Consider the following 27,616-nt stretch of genomic DNA (forward strand, 5'->3'; position numbering starts at 1 on the left):
CACGGCATGCCGTAGCAGCAATTACTCTCCAAAGGGATGACTGCGGGAGTCTAACGTCGCCCAGCCGGAGCGTAGCAGAAGCCGTGGAGGTGACCATGGCTTCCGACTCGCGTCCGGCGTCTGGGGTCTCCGGGAGCCGCTTCCTCGTCGTAGGAGGCGGGATCGCCGGAGTGACGTGCGTCGAACGGGTAACTTATCGCCCTTATCGGCGCGAGCCTCTCTGCGCAGGCGCTCCGTAGCAACACCCCCCCCGCCCCTCGTGAATCTACCTACTGCCGTACCTGGAGTTGGGAACTTCCTGATTGACTCATAGAGTTACGAAGCGAAGATGTCAACGCACGGGCAGTTTCCGGGTTGCTTTGAACCCCATAATTGCTTTTATTTTTTCATAAAAAATAGCAGCGGGTGACCTCCATTGCACCCAGTCATTCTCGGGGGGGGGGGGAGTCTGCAAAGATAGGGATTCCAGGTGGTTGGGTTTTTTACGATGTCATTGAAGAAAGTGGAAAAAATGCTGATTTTTTTTTTTAAGGCCTTAGGAAAAAATGGAAAAGATTTGCGTGCGAGTAGAGAAGACGTACCAACTTTGTTCAATGTGAAGTCCTGGGACGCCTTAGTCAACTGATACTTTGTATATCTTACAGGCAATTTATGTCCCAATGATAGACAAGAATAATTTCCTGGACACTCTCTCCCTCCTCCCCCTCTCTCTGTATTTGTGTGTGTGTGTGTGTGTAACATATTTTTGCTGATAATGATAATTTTTTTGAGCATTCAAAGAAATAAAACGAACATTTTAACAACAGAATATAACACCAAGTAAATCAAACTTCTGTGAAATCAAACTGTCCACTTAGGAAGCAACACTGATTGACAATCAATTTCATTTTGTTATCAGCACACTCAACTTTGTACAGAACAAAGTATTCAATGAGGATATTTCATTCATTCTGATCTAGGATGTGTTATTTGAGTGTTCCCTTTATATATATATAGCTCGAAGTAGTTCTATACTAGCCTCCCTTTTTATTAACAGAAAAAATATGTTATGTGTGTATAACTTTAAATGTGTATGTGCATATATGTGTGTCTAACATTTTTTCTGATACAGGGGAAAAAAGGGAGACTATTATAAATCTATTTCGAGCTTATTGTGCTATTATCAAACTATATACAGTATATAGTATATTGCTTATATGACCCCTATGACAATCATTAAATGTTGTACCACATGATTCTTGACAAATGTATATTTTATTTTATGTACTGAGAGTATATGCACCAAAACAAATTCCTTGTGTGTCTAGTCACACTTGGCCAATAAAATTCTATTCTATTCTATTCTAGTATATGTATAGTAGTCTCCCTTTTCATTTTCAGCAAAAATATGTTACACAGAGAGAGAGAGAGAGACAAACACACACACACATTGTACATTGTTGTTTTCATTAGGAGAAAAGAAGTTGTATTAAATTGCTTTCAAAACTTTCATACACGTTTATGGATTTTGATTACTATAGAAACTTATAAATTTGTAAATTAATGCATACATATGTGGAGAATGATTCTAGTGGCTTGGTCGGTCCCAATAAGTGAATTTCTTGGGGAAAAAGTTCAAATCTGTTTCAGAAAATTATTTCCTAAGAAGAGGGCAATGATTTTTGTCCAATCTTTTCAAAATTGAACATCCAATATTTTATACTGGTTACCAGGAATCATCTCATGAAAAGAGAATGAAGCAACTGACCAAAAGTATTGGAAAGAATAGACTGAAATGTCATTTCCTATCTTTTTAAGGAATATTCTTTTCCTCTCTCTTTCTCAACTAGATCAGTTAACTTGGCAACTTTAAGATGTGTGGACTTCAATTCCCAGAATACCCCAGCTAACATTTGCCAAGTTGAAAAACCCTGAACTAGGTGGATGAAGTTTTCTGTATCTCTCTGCTCCCACCTAGTGGTCATATCGATTCCTGCAGATTGAATATACAATAGTCACCTTATATTAACTGTATGCCACAGATATTGCCATGTTTGTGTCAATCAAGGTGAAGGGTGATAATTCTTCATATATAGGAGATGAGAAGGGTGAAATCAGTTTGGAATCTCTTTGTTCTGACAAGAGATCTAAGCTCAGCCCTCCTTGAATTCCTTTGACTAATCTAGGGCCAATTTGCCTTGCCAATTAGTGGATCAGATTCTAGGGTATAGGTAGCATGTAATAAGCTTAAAGTGTTTTGAACTAAACTCCTGTTCCTGATTACTTGTGCCTGACATCATGATGATTTTAGGGAGTCTGTAGTTAAATGCCAATATTCAGACAGAAATAACAATAGCGCTTAGACTTATACACCGCTTTAGTGCTTTCCAGCCCTCTCTAAGCAATTTATGGAGTCAGCCTCTTGCACCCAACAATCTGGGTCCTCATTTTACCTACCTTGGAAGGGTGGAAGGCTGTGTCAACCTTGAGCTTAGTGAGATTCAAACTACCAAATTGCAGGCAGCTGGCAGCAGCAGAAATAGCCTGCAGTACTGCATTCTAACCACTGCACCACCATAGCTCGTATTGTCACCTTTTGGGTTTAATAGTGGACAGACTTGCTGTACAACCAAAAATGTCCTAGAACAATAACCTCAATATCTTTTTTTTTTTTTAACAAGCTGGCTGCAGAGTTTCCCTCTGAAGATATTTTTTTAATCACTGCTTCTCCTGTTATAAAAGCAGTGGTGAACTTCAAACAGGTAAGATTTATTTTATTTATTTGTTTGTTTTGTCAAGTACATATTGGTGGTATTCAAAGATATAATCATATTCATATTCATGATACTAGTAAAAAAGAAATATTAGGACAGGGGATGGAAGACATGCTGGTGCACTTATACACGTCTCTTACTGACCTCTTAGGAATCGGGAGAGGTCAACAGTGGATAGTCTAAGGGTAAAGTTTTGGGGGTTTGGTGATGATACTACAGAGTCTGGTAGTGAGTTCCAAGCATCAACTACTCAGTTACTAAAGTTGTATTTCCTGCAGTCGAATTTAGAGCGGTTTACATTAAGTTTGTATCTGTTGTGTGCTCGTGTGTTGTTGTGGTTGAAGCTAAAGTAGTTGTTGACAGGAAGGATGTTGTAGCAGATGATTTTATGGGCTATGCTTAGATCATGTTTAAGCTTTCTAAACTTAGGATTGTAAGTCTAGTTGCATAGGGTATTCTGTTGTGAGTGGAAGAGTGGACGGCTCTTCTGGTAAAGTATCTCTGGAAATTTTCTATATTGTTTATGTCCGGAATGCGGTGTGGGTTCCAGACAGTTTCCAAATCAAAAATGGATTTGATCTCCATTTTTTGGGCTAAAGAAAAAAAAAAGTAGATTGTGACACCAAATGTCTTATTTAACCAGTAGCATCGTACATGAATTAGTAAATACTATGCCTTTTTAGAGATTTTAGCCACCCCGAGTCTATGGAGAGGGGTGGCATACAAATTTATTTATTTATTTATTTATTTATTCAATTTTTATGCCGCCCTTCTCCTTAGACTTATTATTATTATTATTATTATTATTATTATTATTATTATTTTGCTGAGCTATTTATTTATTTTATTTATTTATTCGATTTTTATGCCGCCCTTCTCCTTAGACTCAGGGCGGTTTACAACATGTTAGCAATAGCACTTTTTAACAGAGCCAGCATATTGCCCCCACAATCCATGTCCTCATTTTACCCATCTCGGAAGGATGGAAGGCTGAGTCAACCTTGAGCCGGTGATGAGATTTGAACCGCTGACCTTCAGATCTACAGTCAGCTTCAGTGGCCTGCAGTACAGCACTCTACCTGCTGCGCCACCCCAGCTCTCTGACATTTGTATATCAGTAGATCTTAAGTGAAAACTATTGTGGGGCCGTGATTAAGACGCCAGGTTAGAAATGGGGAAATGGTGAGTTCTTTATGTAGAAATCATGCCAGGTGACTTTAGAGCAGTCACTTTGTCCCAGCCCTGAGAAGGAGGTAAGAAAATTAGCAAGACCTGACCATGTAATGGCCATGAGTCAAAACCGATTCAAATGCACAAAATCAAAGTTCCAAATGAAGTACCTACACTGAGCAATCAGTGGAACAGAAGTTGCCTTCAGACGTTGTGGGAGCTTCATCACTGGCAGCTGTAAGAAGAGATTGAACTGCCATCTGTCAGAAATGGTCTACGGTCGGGGTAGGCAAAGGTGGCTCTTCTATGACATGTGGACCTCGACTCCGATTGGATTGCAGAGTCGGCTGACAATGAGTCAGTCGAGGTAACTGGGGCCCGTATTTGTCCATCTGTCTGGGAGGAGTTTGATCTGGTGACACCTCCCTATAAGGAGGCACTTGTGCGCCCCCTCCTCAAGAAGCCTTCCCTGGACTCAGCCGTACTTAATAACTATCGTCCAGTCTCCAACCTTCCCTTTATGGGGAAGGTTGTCGAGAAGGTGGTGGCGCTCCAACTCCAGCGGTCCTTGGAAGAAGCCGATTATCTAGGTCCTCAACAGTTGGGTTTCAGACCCGGTTACAGCACGGAAACTGCTTTGGTCGCATTGGTGGATGATCTCTGGCGGGCCCGGGACAGGGGTTTATCCTCTGTCCTGGTGCTTCTTGACCTCTCAGTGGCTTTCGATACCATCGACCATGGTATCCTTCTGCGCTGGCTGGAGGGGTTGGGAGTGGGAGGCACTGATGATCTTCAAGGTCCCTTCCAACTCTGTTATTCTGAGTTCTTGATTCTACTTCGTCAACAGGTTTCCCGAACTTTAGAAGAATTTGATGTCGAGGAGCAAGCACACAGCATCTTAGGAAAACGCTACCCCAATATTAAAGTTATACAGTCCGCAGTGAGCCAACTGTACAGCGAAGATCACGTAAGAAAAAAATCTTCATCTTTTGATTTTCATTGAAAATATTGAATGTTGAAGTTAACCAACATTTTGAGGGTTATTTACTTTATTTAGACTAGACAGAATAGAGTAGAGTAGAGTAGGAAATAGGATAGAATAGAATAGAGTACAGTAGAATAGGAAATAGAATAGAATAGAATAGAATTCTTTATTGGCCAAGTGTGATTGGATACACAATGAATTTGTCTTGGGTCATATGCTGTCAGTGTACACAAAAGAAAATTTATATTCATCAGGAATCATAAGGTACAACACTTAATAGAATAGAATAGAATAGAATTCTTTATTGGCCAAATGTGATTGGATACACAATGAATTTGTCTTGGGTCATATGCTGTCAGTGTACATAAAAGAAAATTTATATTCATCAGGAATCATAAGGTACAACACTTAATAGAATAGAATAGAATAGAATTCTTTATTGGCCAAGTGTGATGGGATACACAATGAATTTGTCTTGGGTCATATGCTGTCAGTGTACATAAAAGAAAATTTATATTCATCAGGAATCATAAGGTACAACACTTAATAGAATAGAATAGAATAGAATTCTTTATTGGCCAAGTGTGATGGGATACACAATGAATTTGTCTTGGGTCATATGCTGTCAGTGTACACAAAAGAAAATTTATATTCATCAGGAATCATAAGGTACAACACTTAATAGAATAGAATAGAATAGAATTCTTTATTGGCCAAATGTGATTGGATACACAATGAATTTGTCTTGGGTCATATGCTGTCAGTGTACACAAAAGAAAATTTATATTCATCAGGAATCATAAGGTACAACACTTAATAGAATAGAATAGAATAGAATTCTTTATTGGCCAAATGTGATTGGATACACAATGAATTTGTCTTGGGTCATATGCTGTCAGTGTACACAAAAGAAAATTTATATTCATCAGGAATCATAAGGTACAACACTTAATAGAATAGAATAGAATAGAATTCTTTATTGGCCAAGTGTGATGGGATACACAATGAATTTGTCTTGGGTCATATGCTGTCAGTGTACATAAAAGAAAATTTATATTAATCAGGAATCATAAGGTACAACACTTAATAGAATAGAATAGAATTTTATTGGCCAAGTGTGATGGGATACACAATGAATTTGTCTTGGGTCATATGCTGTCAGTGTACATAAAAGAAAATTTATATTCATCAGGAATCATAAGGTACAACACTTAATAGAATAGAATAGAATTTTATTGGCCAAGTGTGATTGGACACACAAGGAATTTGTCTTGGTGCATATGCTTTCAACGTACATAAAATAAAATATACATTTGTCAAGAATCATGTGGTACAACACTTAATGATTGTCATAGGGATCAAATAAGCAATGAAGAAGCAATATTAATAAAAATCTTAGGATATAAGCAACAAGTTACAGTCATACAGTCAACATGGGAGGAAATGGGTGATAAGAATGATGAGAAAAACTAGTAGAATAGAAGTGCAGATTTAGTAGAAAATGATAGTCCGGATACATATAAGTAGTCAAATCATACTAGAAACCAGTCAATATAAATTGTAAGGATACAAACATCAAAGTTACAGTCACATAGTCATAAGTGAGAGGAGATGGGTGATCTTTCTAGATAGGTCATCCTTTCTTTTCACCTGCACCAGCACAGAAGGAGATGGGTAGATTCTGCTAAATTGGCAGTTGAAGATTGCTTAGCATGATGGACTTGGGGGGGGTGCGGACAAGGGCTTGAATTTTCAACTGGGTGGAGAAACCCTGGGGCATCAGATTCGGGTTTCTCCCAGATGTGCCAACATTGCTCTGCTAATAAAATTGGAACTTAGAGGAATACTTTGCCTCGGATTATGATTTAATTTTGGATGTTACTTGGAATGCTGACACAATCTTTCTCTTCATTGGTTCCTGATGTCATTTTTTTTAAAAAAATGAGTTAATTTTTTCTTTTGGTTTTTCATTTTTTAATGTGGGGTTGCAGAGGATCATCACAGAAGCTGGTGAGGAGTATGCCTTTGAAAAACTCTGCCTGTGTGCTGGAGCAAAACCCAAACTGATTACTGAAGGAAACCCTTACATCCTGGGGATACGAGATACAGACAGCGCCGTGGTAAAAGATCCCTTGCTTGCTTATTTTTGATGGTCTATTAGCATTTGGGACGAACATTGACTTGGTAGCTAAAAGTAGCTGTGTGAAATACAGGCGACAGGACATTGCAAGAATGCCATTTTAGCTACTGGATCATACATACCTTTAGCTTGCTATGCTAAATTATAGAATTATTATTATTATTAAATAATAATAATAATAATAATAATAATAATAATAATAATTTATTAGATTTGTATGCTGCCCCTCTCTGAAAACTCAGGGCGGCTCACAACAGTAATAACAATGCAACAAATCTAATACATTGAAAGAAGTCTAAAACCCATTATTTAAAAACCATACAACACATATATACCATACATAAATAATATAACCCAGGGGCTCAGCTTCCCCATGCCTGACAACATACAGTAGGTGGGTCTTTAATAGCTTACGAAAGGCAAGCAGGGTGGCCGCAGTTCTAATCTCCAGGGGGAGTTGATTCCAGAGGGCCGGGGCCACCACAGAGAAGGCTCTTCCCCTGGGGCCCGCCAGATGCAGCTCAGATAAAAAACATTGGAAGCAGCACCATTTCAGAACCATGGAATAGAAAAATAGTCTCCGAGTCTTCGGAGAGGGGCAGCATACAAATCTAATATAATATTATATTATTATTATTATTATTATTATTGTTGTTGTTGTTGTTTTGTTGTTGTTGTTGTTATTGTTATTGTTATTATTATTTTATTTTATTTTATTTTATTTATTCGATCCTTAGACTCAGGGTGGCTTACAACATGTTAGCAATAGCACAATAGAAGGGTTAGTAAAATAAAATCATTTTTTAAAGTGGTGGAATATATTTTTAAATCACTCAATGACAAATGTCTGTAGAATAATTCCAAAAATAATTCCAAAAATGTTAAAAGAATAAAACTAGTTAAAGAAGTAATCTTAAAACAGGAAACTAAAAATCAGTGTTATTTTTTTCCAGAATGAATGAGAACATCAATATCGTTGTTGTTGTTGTTTGAATTCTAGGCACCTTTATTTCTTGGCATTTTAAATTGATACTAGTGGATTTTTACTTTGCTTTAGAGATGACTTATCAGATTTTTATTTTGCTTTGCTAATAGTATCTCTGTCTTTGTCGGCTGTAGGAATTGCAGAAACACCTAGAAAAATCTAAAAGAATAACCATTGTAGGAAATGGTGGCATTGCGTTGGAATTGGTGTAAGTAGGTTTGAATGGTAGAATAGGCAATAATTTCTCCTTGGCAACAAATATTAAACTTTGTGCTATTGTTTTAAACATATAATTAGAAAATCATTGATAGACTTCTATAGTAGAGAATGTGCTGATATCCTCAGAAGAACTCCAAAGTTTTTTTTCCCAAGTATGAAACTGTGTGTGTGAGAGAGACAAAGAGACAGAGAGGGGGGGAGGGGAGAGAGAGAGAGAGAGAGAGAGAGAGAGAGATCATATAGAAAACCACTAGAATGATTGGCTCAGGAATTCTGGGAGTTGAAGTCCACATGTCATAAAAGAGCCAGCTTTGCCTACCCTTGCCCTACAACAACCACCCTGTGAGGTGGGTTGGGCCTAGAGAGGGTGACTGGCCCAAAAATCAACCAGCCAGCTTTCATGCCCAAGGCGGGAGTTGAACTCACCATGTCCTGTGATTGGTCCAAAGTCACCCATCTGGCATTCATGGCTAAGGCGGGAGTTGAACTCATAATCTCTTGTGATTGGCCGAAACCCATCCAGCTGGCTTTCACATCTAAGGCGGGACTTGAACTCACAATCTCTTGTGATTGGCCCAAAGTCAGCTAGCTGGTTTTCATGTCTAAGGCAGGAGTTGAACTCACAGCCTTTTGCTTTCTAGACTGATACCTTAACCACTGGAACAAACTACAACACACATAGATAGTTAGTTAGTTAGTTAGTTAGTTAGTTAGTTAGTTAGTTAGTTAGTTAGTTATTTTATTTTTTTAATTTAATTTAATTTAATTTTATTTTTGTTTGTTTGTTTGTTTGTTTATTTATTTATTTATTTATTTATTTATTTATTTTATTCTATTTTTATGCCGCCCTTCTCCTTAGACTCAGGGCGGCTTACAACATGTTAGCAACAGCACTTTTTAACAGAGCCAGGCTATTGCCCCCACAATCCGGGTCCTCATTTTACCCACCTTGGAAGGATGGAAGGCTGAATCAATCTTGAGCCGGTGATAAGATTTGAACCGCTGACCTTCAGATCTACAGTCACCTTCAGTGGCCTGCAGTACAGCACTCTACCTGCTGCACCACCCCGGCTCTTAGTTAGTTAGTTAGTTAGTTAGTAAATTTATATGCCGCCTTGGACATGTAATAAATTAGCAGTAGCATAGTTCCCTCTAAGCTGAGCAGTGAGCAATCGCTCACTTAAAAATCATCATCAACTCAGAGTTTTCCAAACCTGCCCAGAAGCCGAGAGGGAAAGAGTGAGAGGGAAGGAGAGAGAGAGGAAGAGAGGAAGAGAGAGAAACAGATAGAAAAAAGAGAGGAAGGAAAAGAGAAAGAAAAAGAATGGGAGTAAGGAAGAGAGAAAGAAAATCAAAATCTAGTTTGAAACTAGCTCAACTATTTAAGTGGCATTTTGATATTGATAGAGTTGCCCTATTATGAGCTCACTGTTATAGACACACAGTACAGTATTTTATTTTGAAATTCTCTGAGGCAAAACAGGGTGGGTTTTTTATTTGTTTGTTTGTTTGTTTGTTTGTTTGTTTGTTTATCTATTTATTTATTTATTATTTCTGTGCCGCCCAGTCCCGAAGGGACTGCAGCTCAGACACTATACTTTTCCGCCCACCCCAAAAAAAAATTAGAGGGAACACTGAGCAGTAGTACTATCTTCAATATCTGTGCTTCTTTAGGAGATTGAGTGCAGCATGGGTATCAAAACCGAGTTCTCTCATTGTTTAAAATAACAGCCAAGCCTTTTCTTATTTATTTATTTATTTATTTATTTATTTATTACTTAGATTTGTATGCCGCCCCTCTCCGAAGACTCGGGGCGGCTTATACTTCCCAGCTGAATGCTACATATTTATTTATTTATTACTTGGATTTGTATGCCGCCCCTCTCCGAAGACTCGGGGCGGCATACAAATATATCTCAGCCTCCGTTAATGGATGACTTCATCATCCTTAATATGAAAATGTAATAAATAGTATTTTTTTAAAAGTGTCTGTCTATCTGTCTGCAGGTACAAAATTGAAGGTTGTGAAGTCATTTGGGCCATCAAAGACCAAGCAATAGGGAATACTTTTTTTGATGCAGGAGCGGCTCAGTTTTTGATCCCAAAGCTCACGGCTGAAAAACCAGAGCCTCCAGCTGCTTGTAAAAGAACAAAATATACTGTAGCAGGTAGATAACCTCAACTCTTCCATGTGGGATTATTCATTCCATCTGCCCAATAGGGGTGGTTCTTGACTTACTATCACAACTAAGCCCAAAATTTCTGTGACTAAGTGAGTTTGCCCTGTTTTGCAACCCTATCCCAATGAATCATTGCAGTTGTAAAGCTAGTAACACCGTTGTTAAGTGAATCTGGCTTACTCCATTGACTTTGCTTGTCAGAAGATCGCAAAAGCTCATCAAGTGGCACACACAAACCCTGGGGCCCTGCAACCATCATAAATATGAACCAGTTGCCAAACATCTGAATTTCGATCACCTGATTAAAATGGAAACACTGCAACAATAAGTTTTAAAAAACGGTCACCAATCACTTTTTTCCAGTGTTTTTATTACCATTGGATGGTCATGAAAGGAACTATTGTAAGTCAAGGATGCCAGAGTGTTCACAGTGTGACTATTTTGAGACAACCCAGGAGCAAAATACAGTAAACAGAGGTTTGGCTTTCAAATTGTGGTTTATCTACAAAGAAGATGTACATACACATACTAGGCAAAGTCGTGCAATAAATCATCAACTACAGCATGGAAGCACACACAATGCCATATATACAGTATATATGTGTGTATGAATGGATGGGTGGATATGGATATTTCTCTGTGTGTGTGTGCTTCCATGCTGCAGTTGATGATTGTGTGTGTGTATACACACACACACACACACATATAAAGTACATATATCCTCTTAAAATTATAAGTTAAATAGCCCTGCTGACTCATTCTCATTGCATCACCATTTCAGTATTACAGCATTACAACACTACAGCAGATGGTCAGCTATTAAATCATTATTACCCTGACAAAAGATTACCTGTATCATGAATTTGTATGAATGGATATGTGTGTATTTTAATAGGGCTTTTTTCAATTTTTAAATGTAACTTTTTTAAATGTAACTTTTAATTCAAATTAACTGCATCTCGATGTATACTATCTTTTTATATGTTGTAAGCCGCCCTGAATCCTCTGAGATGGGTGGCATATAAATCTAAATAATAATAATAATAATAATAATAATAATAATAATAATAATAATAATAATAATAATAATAATAATAATAATAGCAAAACTATTGTGGGACTTCCAACTTCCGACTGACCAAATTCTGAAGCATAACACACCAGACATCCTGATTGTGGAGAAAAAGAAAGTATGCATCATCGACATCGCAATCCCAGGAGACAGCAGAATTGAGGAGAAGCAGCTAGAGAAATTAGTGAAATACGAAGATCTAAAAATCGAGCTGCAACGACTCTGGCATAAGCCAGTGAAAGTGGTCCCAGTGGTACTTGGCACGCTGGGCGCAGTACCAAAGAATCTCAGCGGACATTTGAAAACCATCGGAATTGACAAAATCTCCATCTGTCAATTGCAAAAGGCCGCTTTACTGGGATCGGCAAACATAATTCGCCGCTACATCACGCAGTCCTAGGTGCTTGGGAAGCGCCCGACTGGTGATGAAATACGAAATCCAGCATAGTGATCTTGTTTGCTGTGTTGTATTGACATAATAATAATAATAATAATAATAATATTCACAATGTTTTTGAGCTGTGCAAATTGATATTCTCTCTTTCTCTCTCTCCTTTCCCCCACAGAAAGAGAAGAACAAACTTCAGATTCTCCTGGGAAAATAGGAAGTGCATTGGGCCCTGATTGGCATGAAGGCTTGCATTTAAAGGGAGCAAAAGAGGTATGATTTTTTGTTTTAGATGTTCATGGAACATTGTTTTCCCCAAAACTAAGGGGTGTCTTATACTCTGAAAAATATGGTATCCGCATGAAAAGAAATAAGAATAGAGTTGTTTTACAAAAGCATCTTACCAGTGGTAGTTGCAAACGCGATCCTTGATTCACAATTAAAAATTACTCCATTGCTCCCAAAATATGTCCAATTTTTCCCCTTGGGTATTTAATTGATCACCTCTAGTTTAAGAGTCAGTAATTTACAAGTATGAATGACTGCAGTTGTTGATGGTTTCCAGGTTTGCCACCAAGTTCACATTGAGAATCTGTGCGAAATAAAGAAGATCTACCTCCAAGAAGAATTCAAGCTGTCACAGAAAGTATCTCTGGCTTTCCCCCAAACCCCAGAAGGCCAAAGGAGTGAAGAAGCAGATGAAGGTAAATTATCATAAAAACTTGGGAGTTTTTTCTCTAATCCACAAGGTTATGTATTATATTTCGGTTTGTGAATGGAGTTTCTGAACCCAGCAGCCGTTGAAATTGATAAAGCTTTTATGTCAAATGAGAATGGGTGTCTTTGACAGGTCCAGGCACAGACAAGTCTTCAAGATGCCATATTTGGAAACTCTTGGCATACTGGAGGGATACATTTTTCCTTTTCCATGATTTCGTGGCTGATTTTCATATCACGTATATAATATTATGTCAACTAATACCTAAATGTTTCATGCTTGCAGAGCTTTGGCCTGTCTATGTGGAGCTCACCAACGGGAAGATTTATGGCTGCGACTTCATTGTTAGCGCAACTGGAGTGACGCCAAACGTTCAGCCATTCCTTGATGGTAATAATGTAAGGATTCCTGTCTGAAAACAACTGAAAGCTTGTCATCCAAAAAAAGAGACTTGATTATTTTAATACCAAAGCTAAAAGGCCTTTCTTCTCCCCCTCCCCTGCCCTCCAAATTTTCATTTAAAATAACATATTCCGTATTTTTTGCAGTATAGATCTTGCCCCCTGGCCAATGAATGTGTTGAGAGAATGTTTAGTGAATGGAATGATTATTTTTTATGATCTTTTTTGGGGGGGGGGTAGTTCTTTTAATTAGTTATTGGATTTAAGATGTTGTATACATATTTTATAGGTTGGGAGACACTCCGAGTCCTCGGAGAGGGGGGGGGCATAGAAATCCAATAAATAAATAAGACTCACCTTCGCTCCCCCACCCCAAAAGAAGGTGAAAATTTGGGTGTGTAGGCCCGTCCAGCCTTTAAAACAGAGGTTTTAGAGGCTGAAAATAGTCTGTGACATCTCCATTTCAAAGGGTTTTTTTTTTAGTCTCTGAAATCTCTGCTTGAGAGGCTGGGCAGGGCTACAATGGAGGTTTCACAGGCGGAAAGAAAGTCTCTGAAATGGAGGTTTCACAGGCTGGAAAAAAGCCTTGGAAACGCAGTTTCACAGGCTGGAAAAAGCAAGGCTCACAACCAATAAACCTCTGGGAACAGCTGGTTGAAGGTATGCAGGGGGTGCATCCAACCCCCAATCAGCTTTTTTCTTATTTTTCTACCAAAAACTAAGGACTTACTTGCATTCCTGCCAAGACACTCCGAGCAATTCAAGTCATAAGAAATCTCTTTACTAAGATTGTTATAATTGGGAATGATCTACGGTTGTGCATTAGGCCTTTAAAAACAAAAAGCTATTACACAAATGGAGCGAAGTGATAACTGCTGGATTTATTTTCTTCTTTTCACTGACATTTTCACTTACCTCTGAAATGTTTTAGTTTGCCCTAGGTGAAGATGGAGGTCTGAAAGTCGACAGATACATGCACACCTCTCACCCGAACATCTATGCAGCAGGAGATATTTGCACGACCTCATGGGAGCCCAGCCCCGTTTGGCAGCAGGTAAAACAAATGCTAATTGGTTCTGGGCTTAAGAAGGTCTGTACACTAGGTGTAGGCAAAGTTGGCTCTTCTATGACTTGTGGACTTCAACTCCCAGAATTCCTGTACACTATGTCTGACAGAGGGAATAATTTTGTGAGGAGCTGTTCTGTCCCCACCAAAAACTTAACACAACACCCAGTTTGTATGCAGTTATTTAATTCTAATAAAGTACTAATAATACTGTAATAATAAAACGTCTTAGTGGCGAATATGCACACACCAATCTACAAATAGTCTTTTTTTATTGACAAGCAACCAGCTACTAATCAATCCTCATTAGAATAGAATAGAATTCTTTATTGGCCAAGTGTGATTGGACACACAAGGAATTGGTACATATGCTCTCAGTGTACATAAAAGAAAAAGATACATTTGTCAAGAATCATGTGGTACAACACTTAATGATTGTCATAGGGGCTGAGGAATTATGGGAGTTGAAGTCCCCAAGTCTCCAAGTCTTCAAGGTTCCCTGATCTAGGCCAACCCCCTACTCAAGTTTCTTCCGCTCTGACTGGATAGTGGGGGAATGGAAGAGTTTACACTCCTTGCAAGACGGCTGGTCCTTTGCATCCTTTTAGAAAATAGAATATAATAGAATTTTATTGGCCAAGTGTGATTGGACGCACAAGGAATTTGTCTTTGGTGCTGATGCTCTCAGTGTACATAAAAGAAAAATATACATTTGTCAAGAATCATGTGGCACAACACTTAATGATTGTCATAGGGGTCAAATAAGCAATGAAGAAACAATCAATATTAATAAAAGTCTTAGGATACAAGCAACAAGTTACAGTCATACAGTCCTAAGTGGGAGGAAAAGGATGATAGGAATGATGAGAAAAAACTAATAGAAATAGAAGTGCAGACTTAGTAAAAGGTTTGACAGTGTTGAGGGAATTATTTATTTAGTAGTGATGGCATTCGGGGAAAAACTGTTCTTGTGTCTCATTGTCTTGGTGTGCAGTGGTCTGTAGCGATGTTTTGAGGGCAGGAGTTGAAACAGATTGTGTCCAGGATGCGAGGGGTCAGTAAATATTTTCACAGCCTCTTTTTCACTCGTGCAGTATACAGGTCCTCAATGGAAGGCAGGTTGGCAGCAATTGTTTTTTCTGCAGTTCTGATTCTCCTCTGAAGTCTGTGTCGGTCTTGTTAGGTTGCAGCACCAAACCAGACAGTTATAGAGGTGCACATGACAGACTCAATGATTCCTCTGTAGAACTGGATCAGCAGCCCAAGGAGCTTTAATAATTAACAGCTTATTTAATAATTAATAGCTTATTCTATATTTTAAAATTGAATTTCTTCATTTGTGGGGATATCTTTATTTTTCTATTTTTCACATGTCTTGTGGCATTCCCACCGCATGTGGTAGTATGTCCTTGGTAGCCTTTTACATTTCCAGCAAGTCAATTTTGGCTAGCCTCATTGGTGGGAAGCCTAGCAAAGCTTTCCTGAAGGCCTCTGCAGATATTAACAGAGCTCAGGCACCAGGTCTTATTTTGGGGGGGATGGTGGTGGTGGATGTGATCCATTGAGTCACCTCACTTGTGTGCGTCACTGCCGGTTTCCTTTTTGCTGTCAGAGGCCTTCAGGAATTACTACTGCAACCAGCAAGGCTTTGAGCTGCCCCGAGTTTGCGGAGAGGGGTGGCATACAAATCTAATGTGGGGGTGCAGGGGAAGGGGCACTAGGGTGGGGGTTTAAGATAATTAACAAAGAATTTTCCATTAGGCTCTGTTTTGCAGGAGGGGGAAATACACTTAAAAGTATGAATAATGGGTGAAAGGATTTTAATGTCACTAAACGTAAATGGAATGGCGTCGCAAAAAAAACGTTACAGAATTATGAAGTTGGCTAGGGATAGTAGAGTTGACTTTTTGTTTTTATCAGAAACTCACAAAGGAAGGAAAAGATCAGATAAATTAGTTAACAATAGTGATTGGAACTGGATTTATGAGTCTTGGGGTAATACAAAAAGCAGAGGGGTAGCAATACTTATTCATCAAAGAGTTCCTTTTGAGTTAACTCATATTAAAAGTGATAAAGATGGAAGAATGTTATTCATTAAGGGGAAAATAAATTATAAGGTGATAACCTTAGCAGTAATTTATGTTCCTGAAGGCCTCTGACAGCAAAAAGGAGACCGTCAGTGATGCGCACAAGTGAGGTGACTCAATAGATATCACAACTGGAACTCTGAAATAACTCTTTATTGACTTAACAAGGAACTACAGAACAGGCACGAACTAGAACTTCCTTTGTGTTTTCGGCTGGGGGGGGGAGCAGGAGGACCTTCCTGACTGTTGTCCTAGAATAAAATGCCTCCGCTGTGCCCATTAGCTCTTATAAATAGCTATCAGGTGCGGCAGCCAATCGGGGCTCCAGAAACTCCCGCTTCCGGAACTGGCCAATCAGGAGTAACCACGGCTGTTGCTAAGGACACAACACCTCACATCCCTCCCTCCCCCTCAAAAATAAGACCTGGTGCCTCATTTGGTGACAAAAAAAATATAAAACAGGGTCTTATTTTCGGGGAAACATAACAGTCTGTGGGACTGTGCTGTAGAATCGCATGCTCTTAATTTGAAAGCCAACGATTTGTGTATATGAATGAAAGTGTTTTGTTGGGCTTGTGTTTCAGATGAGGCTTTGGACCCAGGCGCGCCAGATGGGATGGTACGCTGCGAAATGTATGGCGGCTGATTCTTTAGGAGAAGCTCTGGACACGGATTTCAGCTTTGAACTCTTTGCTCACTCTACAAAGTTTTTCAATTACAAGGTAAACAATGGCCTTTAAACAGTCGCCAGGGAAATGATACCCCACTAGTTTCATGCCAGTTGAGCTAATGATCTATTGTGTATTAAATTAACATCCACTATTATACATTTAATAATAATAATAATTAATTAATAATAATTTATTAGATTTGTATGCCGCCCCTCTCCGAAGACTCGGGGTGGCTCACAACAACGATAAAAACAATATTATAGTGGCACAAATCTAATATAAAAAAAAACCAACTAAAAACCCTACCATAATTAAAAACCAAACAGCACATACATACCAAACATAAATTATAATAAGCCTGGGGGAAAGGTGTCTCAAATCCCCCATGCCTGCCGGTATAGGTGGGTCTTAAGTAGTTTGCAACCCATACAGGGAGTTCCTGAGTTATCGCTGGTTGCCTAGCAAACACTGAAAGTTACTATCCCTTCACACTGTATGGAATACTTACAACTCAGTTTCCACTGTGCAATCTCATTCTTGCACTCGCTTGACTGCATTTTCAGTCACTTGGTAACCAGCCCACATTTTTGGTCAGAATAAAGTAGAGTAGAATAGAATGGAATAGAACAGAAAATAGAGAAGAGTAGAGTAGAATAAAGAATAGAGAATAGAGAAGAATAGAGTAGTGTAGAATAGAATAGAGGAGAGGAGAAAAGAGAATAGAGAAGAATAGAATAGAACAGAAAATAGAGAAGAGTAGAGTAGAATAAAGAATATAGAATACAGAAGAATAGAATAGAGTAGTGTAGGATAGAAAAGAGGAGAATAGAGAAGAATAGAATAGAACAGAACAGAACAGGATCTTGGAAGTCTTCTGCTCAAGCAGGGGAGTCTATAGTATTTCAGATAAGTGGCTGTCTAATCTCTTCTTAGAAGCCTCCAGTGTTAGCCGATTACTACTGGGACCACCTATACTGGTTTATGCCAGAGTCACAGTAGTTCGATTTTAAGGTCATGATATCGGCTATGTTTTTCTTGTTTTTCATCTATTTGACTGACACCTGGTATGGCGACATCAGAAACTCCAGATCGTGCAGAATGCAGCTGCGAGAGCAGTCATGGGCTTTCCCAAAAATGCCCATGTCACACCAACACTCCGCAGTCTGCATTGGTTGCCAATCAGTTTCCGGTCACAATTCAAAGTGTTGGTTATGACCTATAAAGCCCTTCATGGCACTGGACCAGATTATCTCCGGGACCGCCTTCTGCCGCACGAATCCCAGCGACCGATTAGGTCCCACAGAGTGGGCCTTCTCCAGGTCCCGTCAACCAAACAATGTCGTTTGGCGGGACCCAGGGGAAGAACCTTCTCTGTAGCGGCCCCAGCCCTCTGGAACCAACTCCCCCCAGAGATTAGTATAGCCCCCACCCTCCTTGCCTTTCGTAAGCTCCTTAAAACCCATAGTGGAACTGAGATATTCTTTCCCCCTAGGCTTCTACAATTTATGCATGGTATGTTTGTATGTATGATTGGTTTTTTAACAAGGGTTTTTAGCTGTTTTAGTATTGGATTTCTACATGCTGTTTTTATCACTGTTGTTAGCCGCCCCGAGTCCATGGAGAGGGGTGGAATACAAATCCAATAAATGAGTGAGTGAGTGAGTGAGTGAGTGAGTGAGTGAGTGAGTAAGTAAATAAGTAAGTAAGTAAGTAAATAATGCCTCCAGTGTTAGCCGATTACTACTGGGACCACCTGTACTGGTTTATGCCAGAGTCGTCATAGTTCGATTTTAAGGTCATGATATCGGCTACGTTTTTCTTGTTTTTCATCCATTTGACTGACACCTGGTATGGCGACATCAATGATCCACACTTTTTTCTTTTCCACAATTGTGATGTCTGGTGTATTGTGTTTCAAAAGCTTGACAGTTTGAATTCAAAATAATTTGAAATCATCATAATCTCGCAAGCATGAAACTATATACCAGGGTATCTACGAGACCGTCTTCTGCCACACAAAGAGCCTTCTCTGTGGTGGCTCCGACCCTCTGGAATCAGCTCCCTCCAGAGATTAGAACTGCCCCCACCCTCCTTGCCTTTCGTAAACTCCTTAAAACCCACCTCTGTCGTCAAGCGCGGGGAAACTGAAACACCTCCCCCTACCTATGTAGTTTTCTGTGTATATGACTGTATGTATGTTTTTTATATATTGGGGTTCCTTGTTTTTTAGACTTTTTAAAATGTATTATTGTTATTTTAGAGTTTAACTATTAGATTTGTTATTATATATTGTTTTTATCATTGCTGTGAGCCGCCCCGAGTCTACGGAGAGGGGCGGCATACAAATCTAATTAATAATAATAATAATAATAATAATAATAATAATAATAATAATACAGTGGTACCTCATCTTACGAACGCCTCTTCTAACAAACTTTTCGAGATACGAACCTGGTGTTTAAGATTTTTTTGCCTCTTCTTCCGAACTATTTTCACCTTACAAACCCAAGCAGCTGCTGCTGGGATGAAGGGGTTTCTTTTTTTCCCCTTTTTTGAAGAAAGAAAAGGGAGGGGCTGCTTGGAGTAGGAAAGATTTTGCAGAGAACAACGTGCTTGCAAAGGCACTGAAAGGGTGTCTTTTTAAGAAAGAAAAGGGAGGGGCGCCCCCCTTGCCTTTCTTCCTTCCCACTCACCCTTTAGCCTAGCCTTGCTTCTTCCACCCGCCCCTTTTAGCTGCTCCTCCCTGCCCTCTGTTCGCCTCCCTTCTAAAGTTTGGGATTTTCCTGAAGGATTTGCACGCATTATTTGCTTTTACATTGATTCCTATGGGAAACATTGTTTCGTCTTATGAACTTTTCACCTTACGAACCTCCTCCTGGAACCAATTAAGTTCGTATGATGAGGTACCACTGTACAGTGATCCCTCGATCATCGCGAGGGTTCCGTTCCAGGACCCCTCGCGATGATCGATTTTTCGCGAAGTAGCGGTGCGGAAGTAAAAACACCATCTGCGCATGCGCAGATGGTGTTTTTACTTCCACCGCCGCCCGTCCTTCGCCCGCCATTGCCAGCTCCGCTTCCCAGCTGAGAAGCGGAGGGGGGGGTGTCCCGAAGAGCGCGCGCGCTTGCGGACACCCTAGCTCCGCTTCTCAGCTGGGAAGCAGAGCTGGGGTATCCCGCGCTCGCGCGCGCCGTCCGCCATTGCCAGCTCCGCTTCCCAGCTGAGAAGCGGAGCAGCTGCTACGAGGGGCATTTCACCTTCCCTCCCAGGCAAAAAGATGCCGGCATTCTGGGATGATGGGGCCGGACTTCTCAGGCGGAAGGCGTGCCCCTCTCCCCGGCATCTTTTTGCCTGGGAGGGAAGGTGAAATGCCCCTCGTAGCAGCTGCTCCGCTTCTCAGCTGGGAAGCGGAGCTGGCAATGGCGGACGGCGCGCGCGAGCGCGGGGATACCCCAGCTCTGCTTCCCAGCTGAGAAGCGGAGCTAGGGTGTCCGCAAGCAGACGCAGAGATTTGCCTCCCACCCCTCGCCCGTGCCGCCGGCGCGTCATCTTCCCTCCCAGACAAAAAAGGCCGGCTTTCGGGGAGGAAGGGGCGTGCTCGGCTCTGCGTCTCCAGCCCGTTTCGGCCAAGCCTCCCTGGCCAAACAGCCAGGGAATCCGGGCCGGGCATGGCAGTGAGGGGCTGGAGATGCAGAGCCGAGCATGCCCCTTCCTCCCCGAAAGCTGGCCTTTTTGTCTGGGAGGGAAGATGACGCGCCGGCGGCACGGGCGAGGGGTGGGAGGCAAATCTCTGCGTCTCCAGCCGATGTTCCCTGCCACGCCCGGCTCGAATTCCCTGGCTGCTTGGCAGTGGAGGCTCGGGCAAAAGGGGCTGGAGACGCAGAGCCGAGCACGCCCCTTCCTCCCCGAAAGCTGGCCTTTTTGTCTGGGAGGGAAGATGACGCGCCGGCGGCACGGGCGAGGGGTGGGAGGCAAATCTCTGCGTCTCCAGCCGATGTTCCCTGCCACGCCCGGCTCGAATTCCCTGGCTGCTTGGCAGTGGAGGCTCGGGCAAAAGGGGCTGGAGACGCAGAGCCGAGCACGCCCCTTCCTCCCCGAAAGCTGGCCTTTTTGTCTGGGAGGGAAGATGACGCGCCGGCGGCACGGGCGAGGGGTGGGAGGCAAATCTCTGCGTCTCCAGCCGATGTTCCCTGCCACGCCCGGCTCGAATTCCCTGGCTGCTTGGCAGTGGAGGCTCGGGCAAAAGGGGCTGGAGACGCAGAGATTTGCCTCCCACCCCTCGCCCGTGCTGCCGGCGCGTCATCTTCCCTCCCAGACAAAAAGGCCAGCTTTCGGGGAGGAAGGGGCGTGCTCGGCTCCAGCCCCTCACCGCCACGCCCGGCCCGGCCAAACAGCCAGGGAGGCTTGGCCGAAAGGGGCTGGAGACGCAGAGCCGAGCACGCCCCTTCCTCCCCGAAAGCTGGCCTTTTTGTCTGGGAGGGAAGATGACGCGCCGGCGGCACGGGCGAGGGGTGGGAGGCAAATCTCTGCGTCTCCAGCCCCTTTTGCCCGAGCCTCCACTGCCAAGCAGCCAGGGAATTCGAGCCGGGCGTGGCAGGGAACATCGGCTGGAGACGCAGAGATTTGCCTCCCACCCCTCGCCCGTGCCGCCGGCGCGTCATCTTCCCTCCCAGACAAAAAGGCCAGCTTTCGGGGAGGAAGGGGCGTGCTCGGCTCTGCGTCTCCAGCCCCTTTCGGCCAAGCCTCCCTGGCTGTTTGGCCGGGCCGGGCGTGGCGGTGAGGGGCTGGAGCCGAGCACGCCCCTTCCTCCCCGAAAGCTGGCCTTTTTGTCTGGGAGGGAAGATGACGCGCCGGCAGCACGGGCGAGGGGTGGGAGGCAAATCTCTGCGTCTCCAGCCCCTTTTGCCCGAGCCTCCACTGCCAAGCAGCCAGGGAATTCGAGCCGGGCGTAGCAGGGAACATCGGCTGGAGACGCAGAGATTTGCCTCCCACCCCTCGCCCGTGCCGCCGGCGCGTCATCTTCCCTCCCAGACAAAAAGGCCAGCTTTCGGGGAGGAAGGGGCGTGCTCGGCTCTGCGTCTCCAGCCCCTTTTGCCCGAGCCTCCACTGCCAAGCAGCCAGGGAATTCGAGCCGGGCGTGGCAGGGAACATCGGCTGGAGACGCAGAGATTTGCCTCCCACCCCTCGCCCGTGCCGCCGGCGCGTCATCTTCCCTCCCAGACAAAAAGGCCAGCTTTCGGGGAGGAAGGGGCGTGCTCGGCTCTGCGTCTCCAGCCCCTTTTGCCCGAGCCTCCACTGCCAAGCAGCCAGGGAATTCGAGCCGGGCGTGGCGGCGACGGCGGCGGCGCTGCTACTCCAGTCACCCAGTCCTCTCCTGCCTCCCGCACCAATGTTCCCCGCTGCGTCAGTCGCTGCCAGCCCCGAGGGACATTTCACGAGGGGCATTTCACCTTCCCTCCAAGGAAAAAACATGCCGGGGAGAGGGGCACGCCTTCCGCCTGGGAAGTCCGGCCCCATCATCCCAGAATGCCGGCACCTTTTTGCCTTAGAGGGAAAGTGAAACGCCACTCGTAGCAGCTGCTACGAGGGGCATTTCACCTTCCCTCTCAGGCAAAAAGTTGCCGGCATTCTGGGATGATGGGGCCGGATCTTTTTGCCTTGGAGGGAAGGTGAAACGCCCCTCGTAGCAGCTGCTATGAGGGGCGTTTCACCTTCCCTCTCAGGCAAAAAGTTGCCGGGGAGAGGGGCACGCCTTCCGCCTGGGAAGTCCAGCCCCATCATCCCAGAATGCCGGAATCTTTTTGCCTTGGAGGGAAAGTGAAACGCCACTCGTAGCAGCTGCTACGAGGGGCGTTTCACCTTCCCTCTCAGGCAAAAAGTTGCCGGCATTCTGGGATGATGGGGCCGGATCTTTTTGCCTTGGAGGGAAGGTGAAACGCCCCTCGTAGCAGCTGCTATGAGGGGCGTTTCACCTTCCCTCTCAGGCAAAAAGTTGCCGGGGAGAGGGGCACGCCTTCCGCCTGGGAAGTCCAGCCCCATCATCCCAGAATGCCGGCACCTTTTTGCCTTAGAGGGAAAGTGAAACGCCACTCGTAGCAGCTGCTACGAGGGGCGTTTCACCTTCCCTCTCAGGCAAAAAGTTGCCGGGGAGAGGGGCACGCCTTCCGCCTGGGAAGTCCAGCCCCATCATCCCAGAATGCCGGAATCTTTTTGCCTTGGAGGGAAAGTGAAACGCCACTCGTAGCAGCTGCTACGAGGGGCGTTTCACCTTCCCTCTCAGGCAAAAAGTTGCCGGCATTCTGGGATGATGGGGCCGGATCTTTTTGCCTTGGAGGGAAGGTGAAACGCCCCTCGTAGCAGCTGCTATGAGGGGCGTTTCACCTTCCCTCTCAGGCAAAAAGTTGCCGGGGAGAGGGGCACGCCTTCCGCCTGGGAAGTCCAGCCCCATCATCCCAGAATGCCGGCACCTTTTTGCCTTAGAGGGAAAGTGAAACGCCACTCGTAGCAGCTGCTACGAGGGGCATTTCACCTTCCCTCTCAGGCAAAAAGTTGCCGGCATTCTGGGATGATGGGGCCGGATCTTTTTGCCTTGGAGGGAAGGTGAAACGCCCCTCGTAGCAGCTGCTATGAGGGGCGTTTCACCTTCCCTCTCAGGCAAAAAGTTGCCGGGGAGAGGGGCACGCCTTCCGCCTGGGAAGTCCAGCCCCATCATCCCAGAATGCCGGCACCTTTTTGCCTTAGAGGGAAAGTGAAACGCCACTCGTAGCAGCTGCTATGAGGGGCGTTTCACCTTCCCTCTCAGGCAAAAAGTTGCCGGGGAGAGGGGCACGCCTTCCGCCTGGGAAGTCCAGCCCCATCATCCCAGAATGCCGGAATCTTTTTGCCTTGGAGGGAAAGTGAAACGCCACTCGTAGCAGCTGCTACGAGGGGCGTTTCACCTTCCCTCTCAGGCAAAAAGTTGCCGGCATTCTGGGATGATGGGGCCGGATCTTTTTGCCTTGGAGGGAAGGTGAAACGCCCCTCGTAGCAGCTGCTATGAGGGGCGTTTCACCTTCCCTCTCAGGCAAAAAGTTGCCGGGGAGAGGGGCACGCCTTCCGCCTGGGAAGTCCAGCCCCATCATCCCAGAATGCCGGAATCTTTTTGCCTTGGAGGGAAAGTGAAACGCCACTCGTAGCAGCTGCTACGAGGGGCATTTCACCTTCCCTCTCAGGCAAAAAGTTGCCGGGGAGAGGGGCACGCCTTCCGCCTGGGAAGTCCAGCCCCATCATCCCAGAATGCCGGAATCTTTTTGCCTTGGAGGGAAAGTGAAACGCCACTCGTAGCAGCTGCTACGAGGGGCGTTTCACCTTCCCTCTCAGGCAAAAAGTTGCCGGCATTCTGGGATGATGGGGCCGGATCTTTTTGCCTTGGAGGGAAGGTGAAACGCCCCTCGTAGCAGCTGCTATGAGGGGCGTTTCACCTTCCCTCTCAGGCAAAAAGTTGCCGGGGAGAGGGGCACGCCTTCCGCCTGGGAAGTCCAGCCCCATCATCCCAGAATGCCGGAATCTTTTTGCCTTGGAGGGAAGGTGAAACGCCCCTCGTAGCAGCTGCTATGAGGGGCGTTTCACCTTCCCTCTCAGGCAAAAAGTTGCCGGGGAGAGGGGCACGCCTTCCGCCTGGGAAGTCCAGCCCCATCATCCCAGAATGCCGGAATCTTTTTGCCTTGGAGGGAAAGTGAAACGCCACTCGTAGCAGCTGCTACGAGGGGCGTTTCACCTTCCCTCTCAGGCAAAAAGTTGCCGGCATTCTGGGATGATGGGGCCGGATCTTTTTGCCTTGGAGGGAAAGTGAAACGCCCGTATCCAGCAGAAGCGGCGGGATTCAAAGTGCTGCGGTGGGGGGTGTCCCGACAGCGGCGGGTGAACGGGGCGAGCGAACGAGGCGGGGGAACGAGGCGGGGGAACGAGGCGAGCGAACGAGGCGGGGGAACGGGGCGAGCGAACGGGGCGAGCGAACGAGGCGGGGGAACGAGGCGAGCGAACGAGGCGGGGGAACGGGGTGAGCAAACGGGGCAAGCGAACGAGGCGGGGGAACGAGGCGGGGGAACGAGGCGAGCGAACGAGGCGGGGGAACGAGGTGGGTGAACGGGGCGGGCGAACGTGGCGGGGTGAACGAGGCGGGGGAACGGGGTGAGCAAACGGGGCAAGCGAACGAGGCGGGGGAACGAGGCGGGGGAACGAGGCGAGCGAACGAGGCGGGGGAACGAGGTGGGTGAACGGGGCGGGCGAACGAGGCGGGTGAACGAGGCGGGGGAACGAGGGGAGCGGCGGGCGAACGAGGGGGAGCGGCGGGCGTACGAGGCGAGCGGCGGGCGAACGAGGCGAGCGGCGGGCGAACGGGGCAAGCGGCAAACGGCGGGCGGGCATCAGCGGGATCCGAGGCGGCGGGGAAGACCCAGGGAAGGTTCCTTCAGCCGCCTAGCAGCTGATCTGCTCGGCAGCGCAGCACCAGCGAGGAGCCGAAGATCTTCGGCTCCTCGCTGCTGCTGCGCTGCCGAGCAGACCAGCTGCTAGGCGGCCACTCGAGAGCAAGAGGGGGAGAGAAAGAGAGAGAAGGAAAGAGAGATGAGAGAGGGAGGAAGAGAGTGTGAGAGAGGAAGAAGCAACATAGAGAAAGAGAGAGAGAAAGAAAGATGAGAAAGGAAGGGAGTGACCTCATCGGGTGGGAAAAATCGCGATATAGCGTTCGCGAAGATCGAGATGGTCACAATTGCTGAAAAATCGCGATATAGCGTTTCGCGAAGATCGAGATCGCGAAACTCGAGGGATCACTGTATAACATTTCAGACAATATTTTCAGACATATCAGACTTTTATTGCTTGGTGTTTGTCTAGGTGGTGCTTCTGGGGAAATATAATGCCCAAGGCCTGGGCTTGGACCACGAGTTGATGTTGAGGTGCACCAAAGGCCTGGAATATATCAAAGTGGTGATGCAGAATGGACGGATGCTGGGAGCAGTGCTAATAGGAGAAACGGATTTGGAAGAAACCTTTGAAAACTTGATTCTGAATCAGATGGATCTCTCCCGCTATGGCGAAAACCTTTTGGATCCAAATATTGATATTGAGGATTATTTTGATTAAACGTCTAGGGGCGGGAGGAAATCAGTGATCTAAGACTGTTTTTCTTGGGAGAAAAAAACCCACATAATAATGTTCCTGAACTAGGATGGACTTAGACTTGGCATAATCTCAATTTCAAAGGCACGCGGAATCTGACAAAAGACAAAAATATTTTTTTATTTAAAAATACCCCTTTATCATCCAAAATAATTTATGGTCTAAATGGTTTACACTGTGGAATAAAACAGCAACTTGATTCTGAGTAGATCATGGCTGACTTGTTTTCAAAAGCTGTAATGGCTCCTCTCTACCTCTCTCCCCCTCAAGTTGAAGTGTAAAATGCTTAACTGCTTAACAAATTTTATTAAAATTATTAGATTGAATGCTCTGAAAGGCCAACCTGCTGCATGAAGTTTATTTCCAAACATTTCCAAGTATTTCTAGCAGGACTACCAGATTCTGAAACAGCTTTGCTTCCATCTGTCTTGTAAACTCGCAAAATTCATTTTTTTTTCTTCACCCATTGAGACAGGGAAGGATAGATGAGGCTTAATACAATGTGAGAACCGAGTCTGTTTTTATAGCAGGTCTAAATGTTTACAATACAGTGATCCCCCGTTTATTGCGTCCCCAACCATTGCGAACAGGGTACTTCGCTATTTTTCAACCCGGAAGTCAAAAATACCATCTACGCATGCGTGCCGGGCACGCATGCGTAGATGGCAGCGGCTTCCCTGGGTCTTCCCCCTCTTGCTGGTGTCAGCGAGGAGTTTCCCCACCGCCCACGCAAACTCCTCGCTGCCGCCCGCCCTTCGCCCGCCCACGCCGTTCATTCTCGCCGCTTTTGAGCTGAGTCCGGGAGCGAATTCGCTCCCGGACTCAGCTCAAAAGCGCCGATAGCAAGCGGCAAGGAACGGCTTGTCTCGGCGCTTTCGAGCTGAGTCCGGTCAGCTCGAAAGCGCCGAGACAAGCCATTCCTTGCCGCTTGCTATCGGCGCTTTTGAGCTGAGTCCGGAAGCGAATTCGCTTCCGGACTCAGCTCAAAAGCGCCGAGAGCCAGCGCCCCCCGGACCCCCAACCCGGGTTTGGGGGGCTGCTAGGAAGCCCTCCATGCCGGCGGCAAACAGCCGCCCCGCCCCCAATCTTCGGCTCCTCGCTAGCACTGTGGGAGTAAAAACACCGTCTGCACATGCGCAGACGGTGTTTTTACTTCCGCATCGCTACTTCGCGAAAACCCGCTCGTTGCGGGGGCTCCTGGAACGGAACCCTCGCAACGAGCGGGGGATCACTGTACAATGTCACATGCTTAAGGACTTCTCTGTAAAGAACAGACATGAGTCCAGACATAAGAATAGTTATTACAGTATATTCTAACTCTTTTCTAAATCAAACTTTTCTAAACTATAATTTTCCTTTCAAGCTTTAAGGGCAGTTTTCAAAAATTCGAGGCAGCTTCTTGATATTCTGGGGACAATACCTTTGATGTGATTATAAAGGATATCTATTAAATTCACGGGAAATATTGTATATACTGTAAATATACAATTTAGTCCCGTCAACTAAACAATGTCGTTTGGCGGGCCCCAGGGGAAGAGCCTTCTCTGTGGCAGCCCCAGCCCTCTGGAACCAACTCCCCCCGGAGATTAGAACTGCCCCCACCCTCCCTGTCTTTTGTAAA

The 27,616-nt window shown here is 44.8% G+C and overlaps 1 protein-coding gene across 1 annotated transcript; it reads left to right on the forward strand.

Annotated features, from left to right (window-relative positions):
- Positions 1-26,337, forward strand: PYROXD1 (pyridine nucleotide-disulphide oxidoreductase domain 1). Its single transcript, XM_070754876.1, has 12 exons — positions 1-188; positions 2,661-2,741; positions 4,771-4,890; positions 6,900-7,028; positions 8,168-8,241; positions 10,260-10,420; positions 12,071-12,165; positions 12,458-12,596; positions 12,896-13,008; positions 13,943-14,065; positions 16,749-16,886; positions 25,711-26,337. Exons 1-12 carry the CDS (start codon positions 96-98, stop codon positions 25,957-25,959), a joined length of 1,515 nt encoding a protein of 504 aa, XP_070610977.1. The 5' UTR covers positions 1-95; the 3' UTR covers positions 25,960-26,337.
- Positions 26,338-27,616: the final 1,279 nt, after the last annotated feature.

Source organism: Erythrolamprus reginae, chromosome 6 (genome assembly GCF_031021105.1).
Source record: "Erythrolamprus reginae isolate rEryReg1 chromosome 6, rEryReg1.hap1, whole genome shotgun sequence".
In the NCBI taxonomy this organism is placed as follows: domain Eukaryota; kingdom Metazoa; phylum Chordata; class Lepidosauria; order Squamata; family Dipsadidae; genus Erythrolamprus; species Erythrolamprus reginae.

Excerpts from the sequence above, each read along its gene's own strand:
- PYROXD1 (XM_070754876.1), top strand. The coding sequence starts at position 96 with ATGGCTTCCGACTCGCGTCCGGCGTCTGGGGTCTCCGGGAGCCGCTTC. Across the intron at positions 8,242-10,259 it reads GGCATTGCGTTGGAATTGGT|GTACAAAATTGAAGGTTGTG; the intron begins GTAAGTAGGTTT and ends ATCTGTCTGCAG. Across the intron at positions 12,597-12,895 it reads GAGTGAAGAAGCAGATGAAG|AGCTTTGGCCTGTCTATGTG; the intron begins GTAAATTATCAT and ends TCATGCTTGCAG.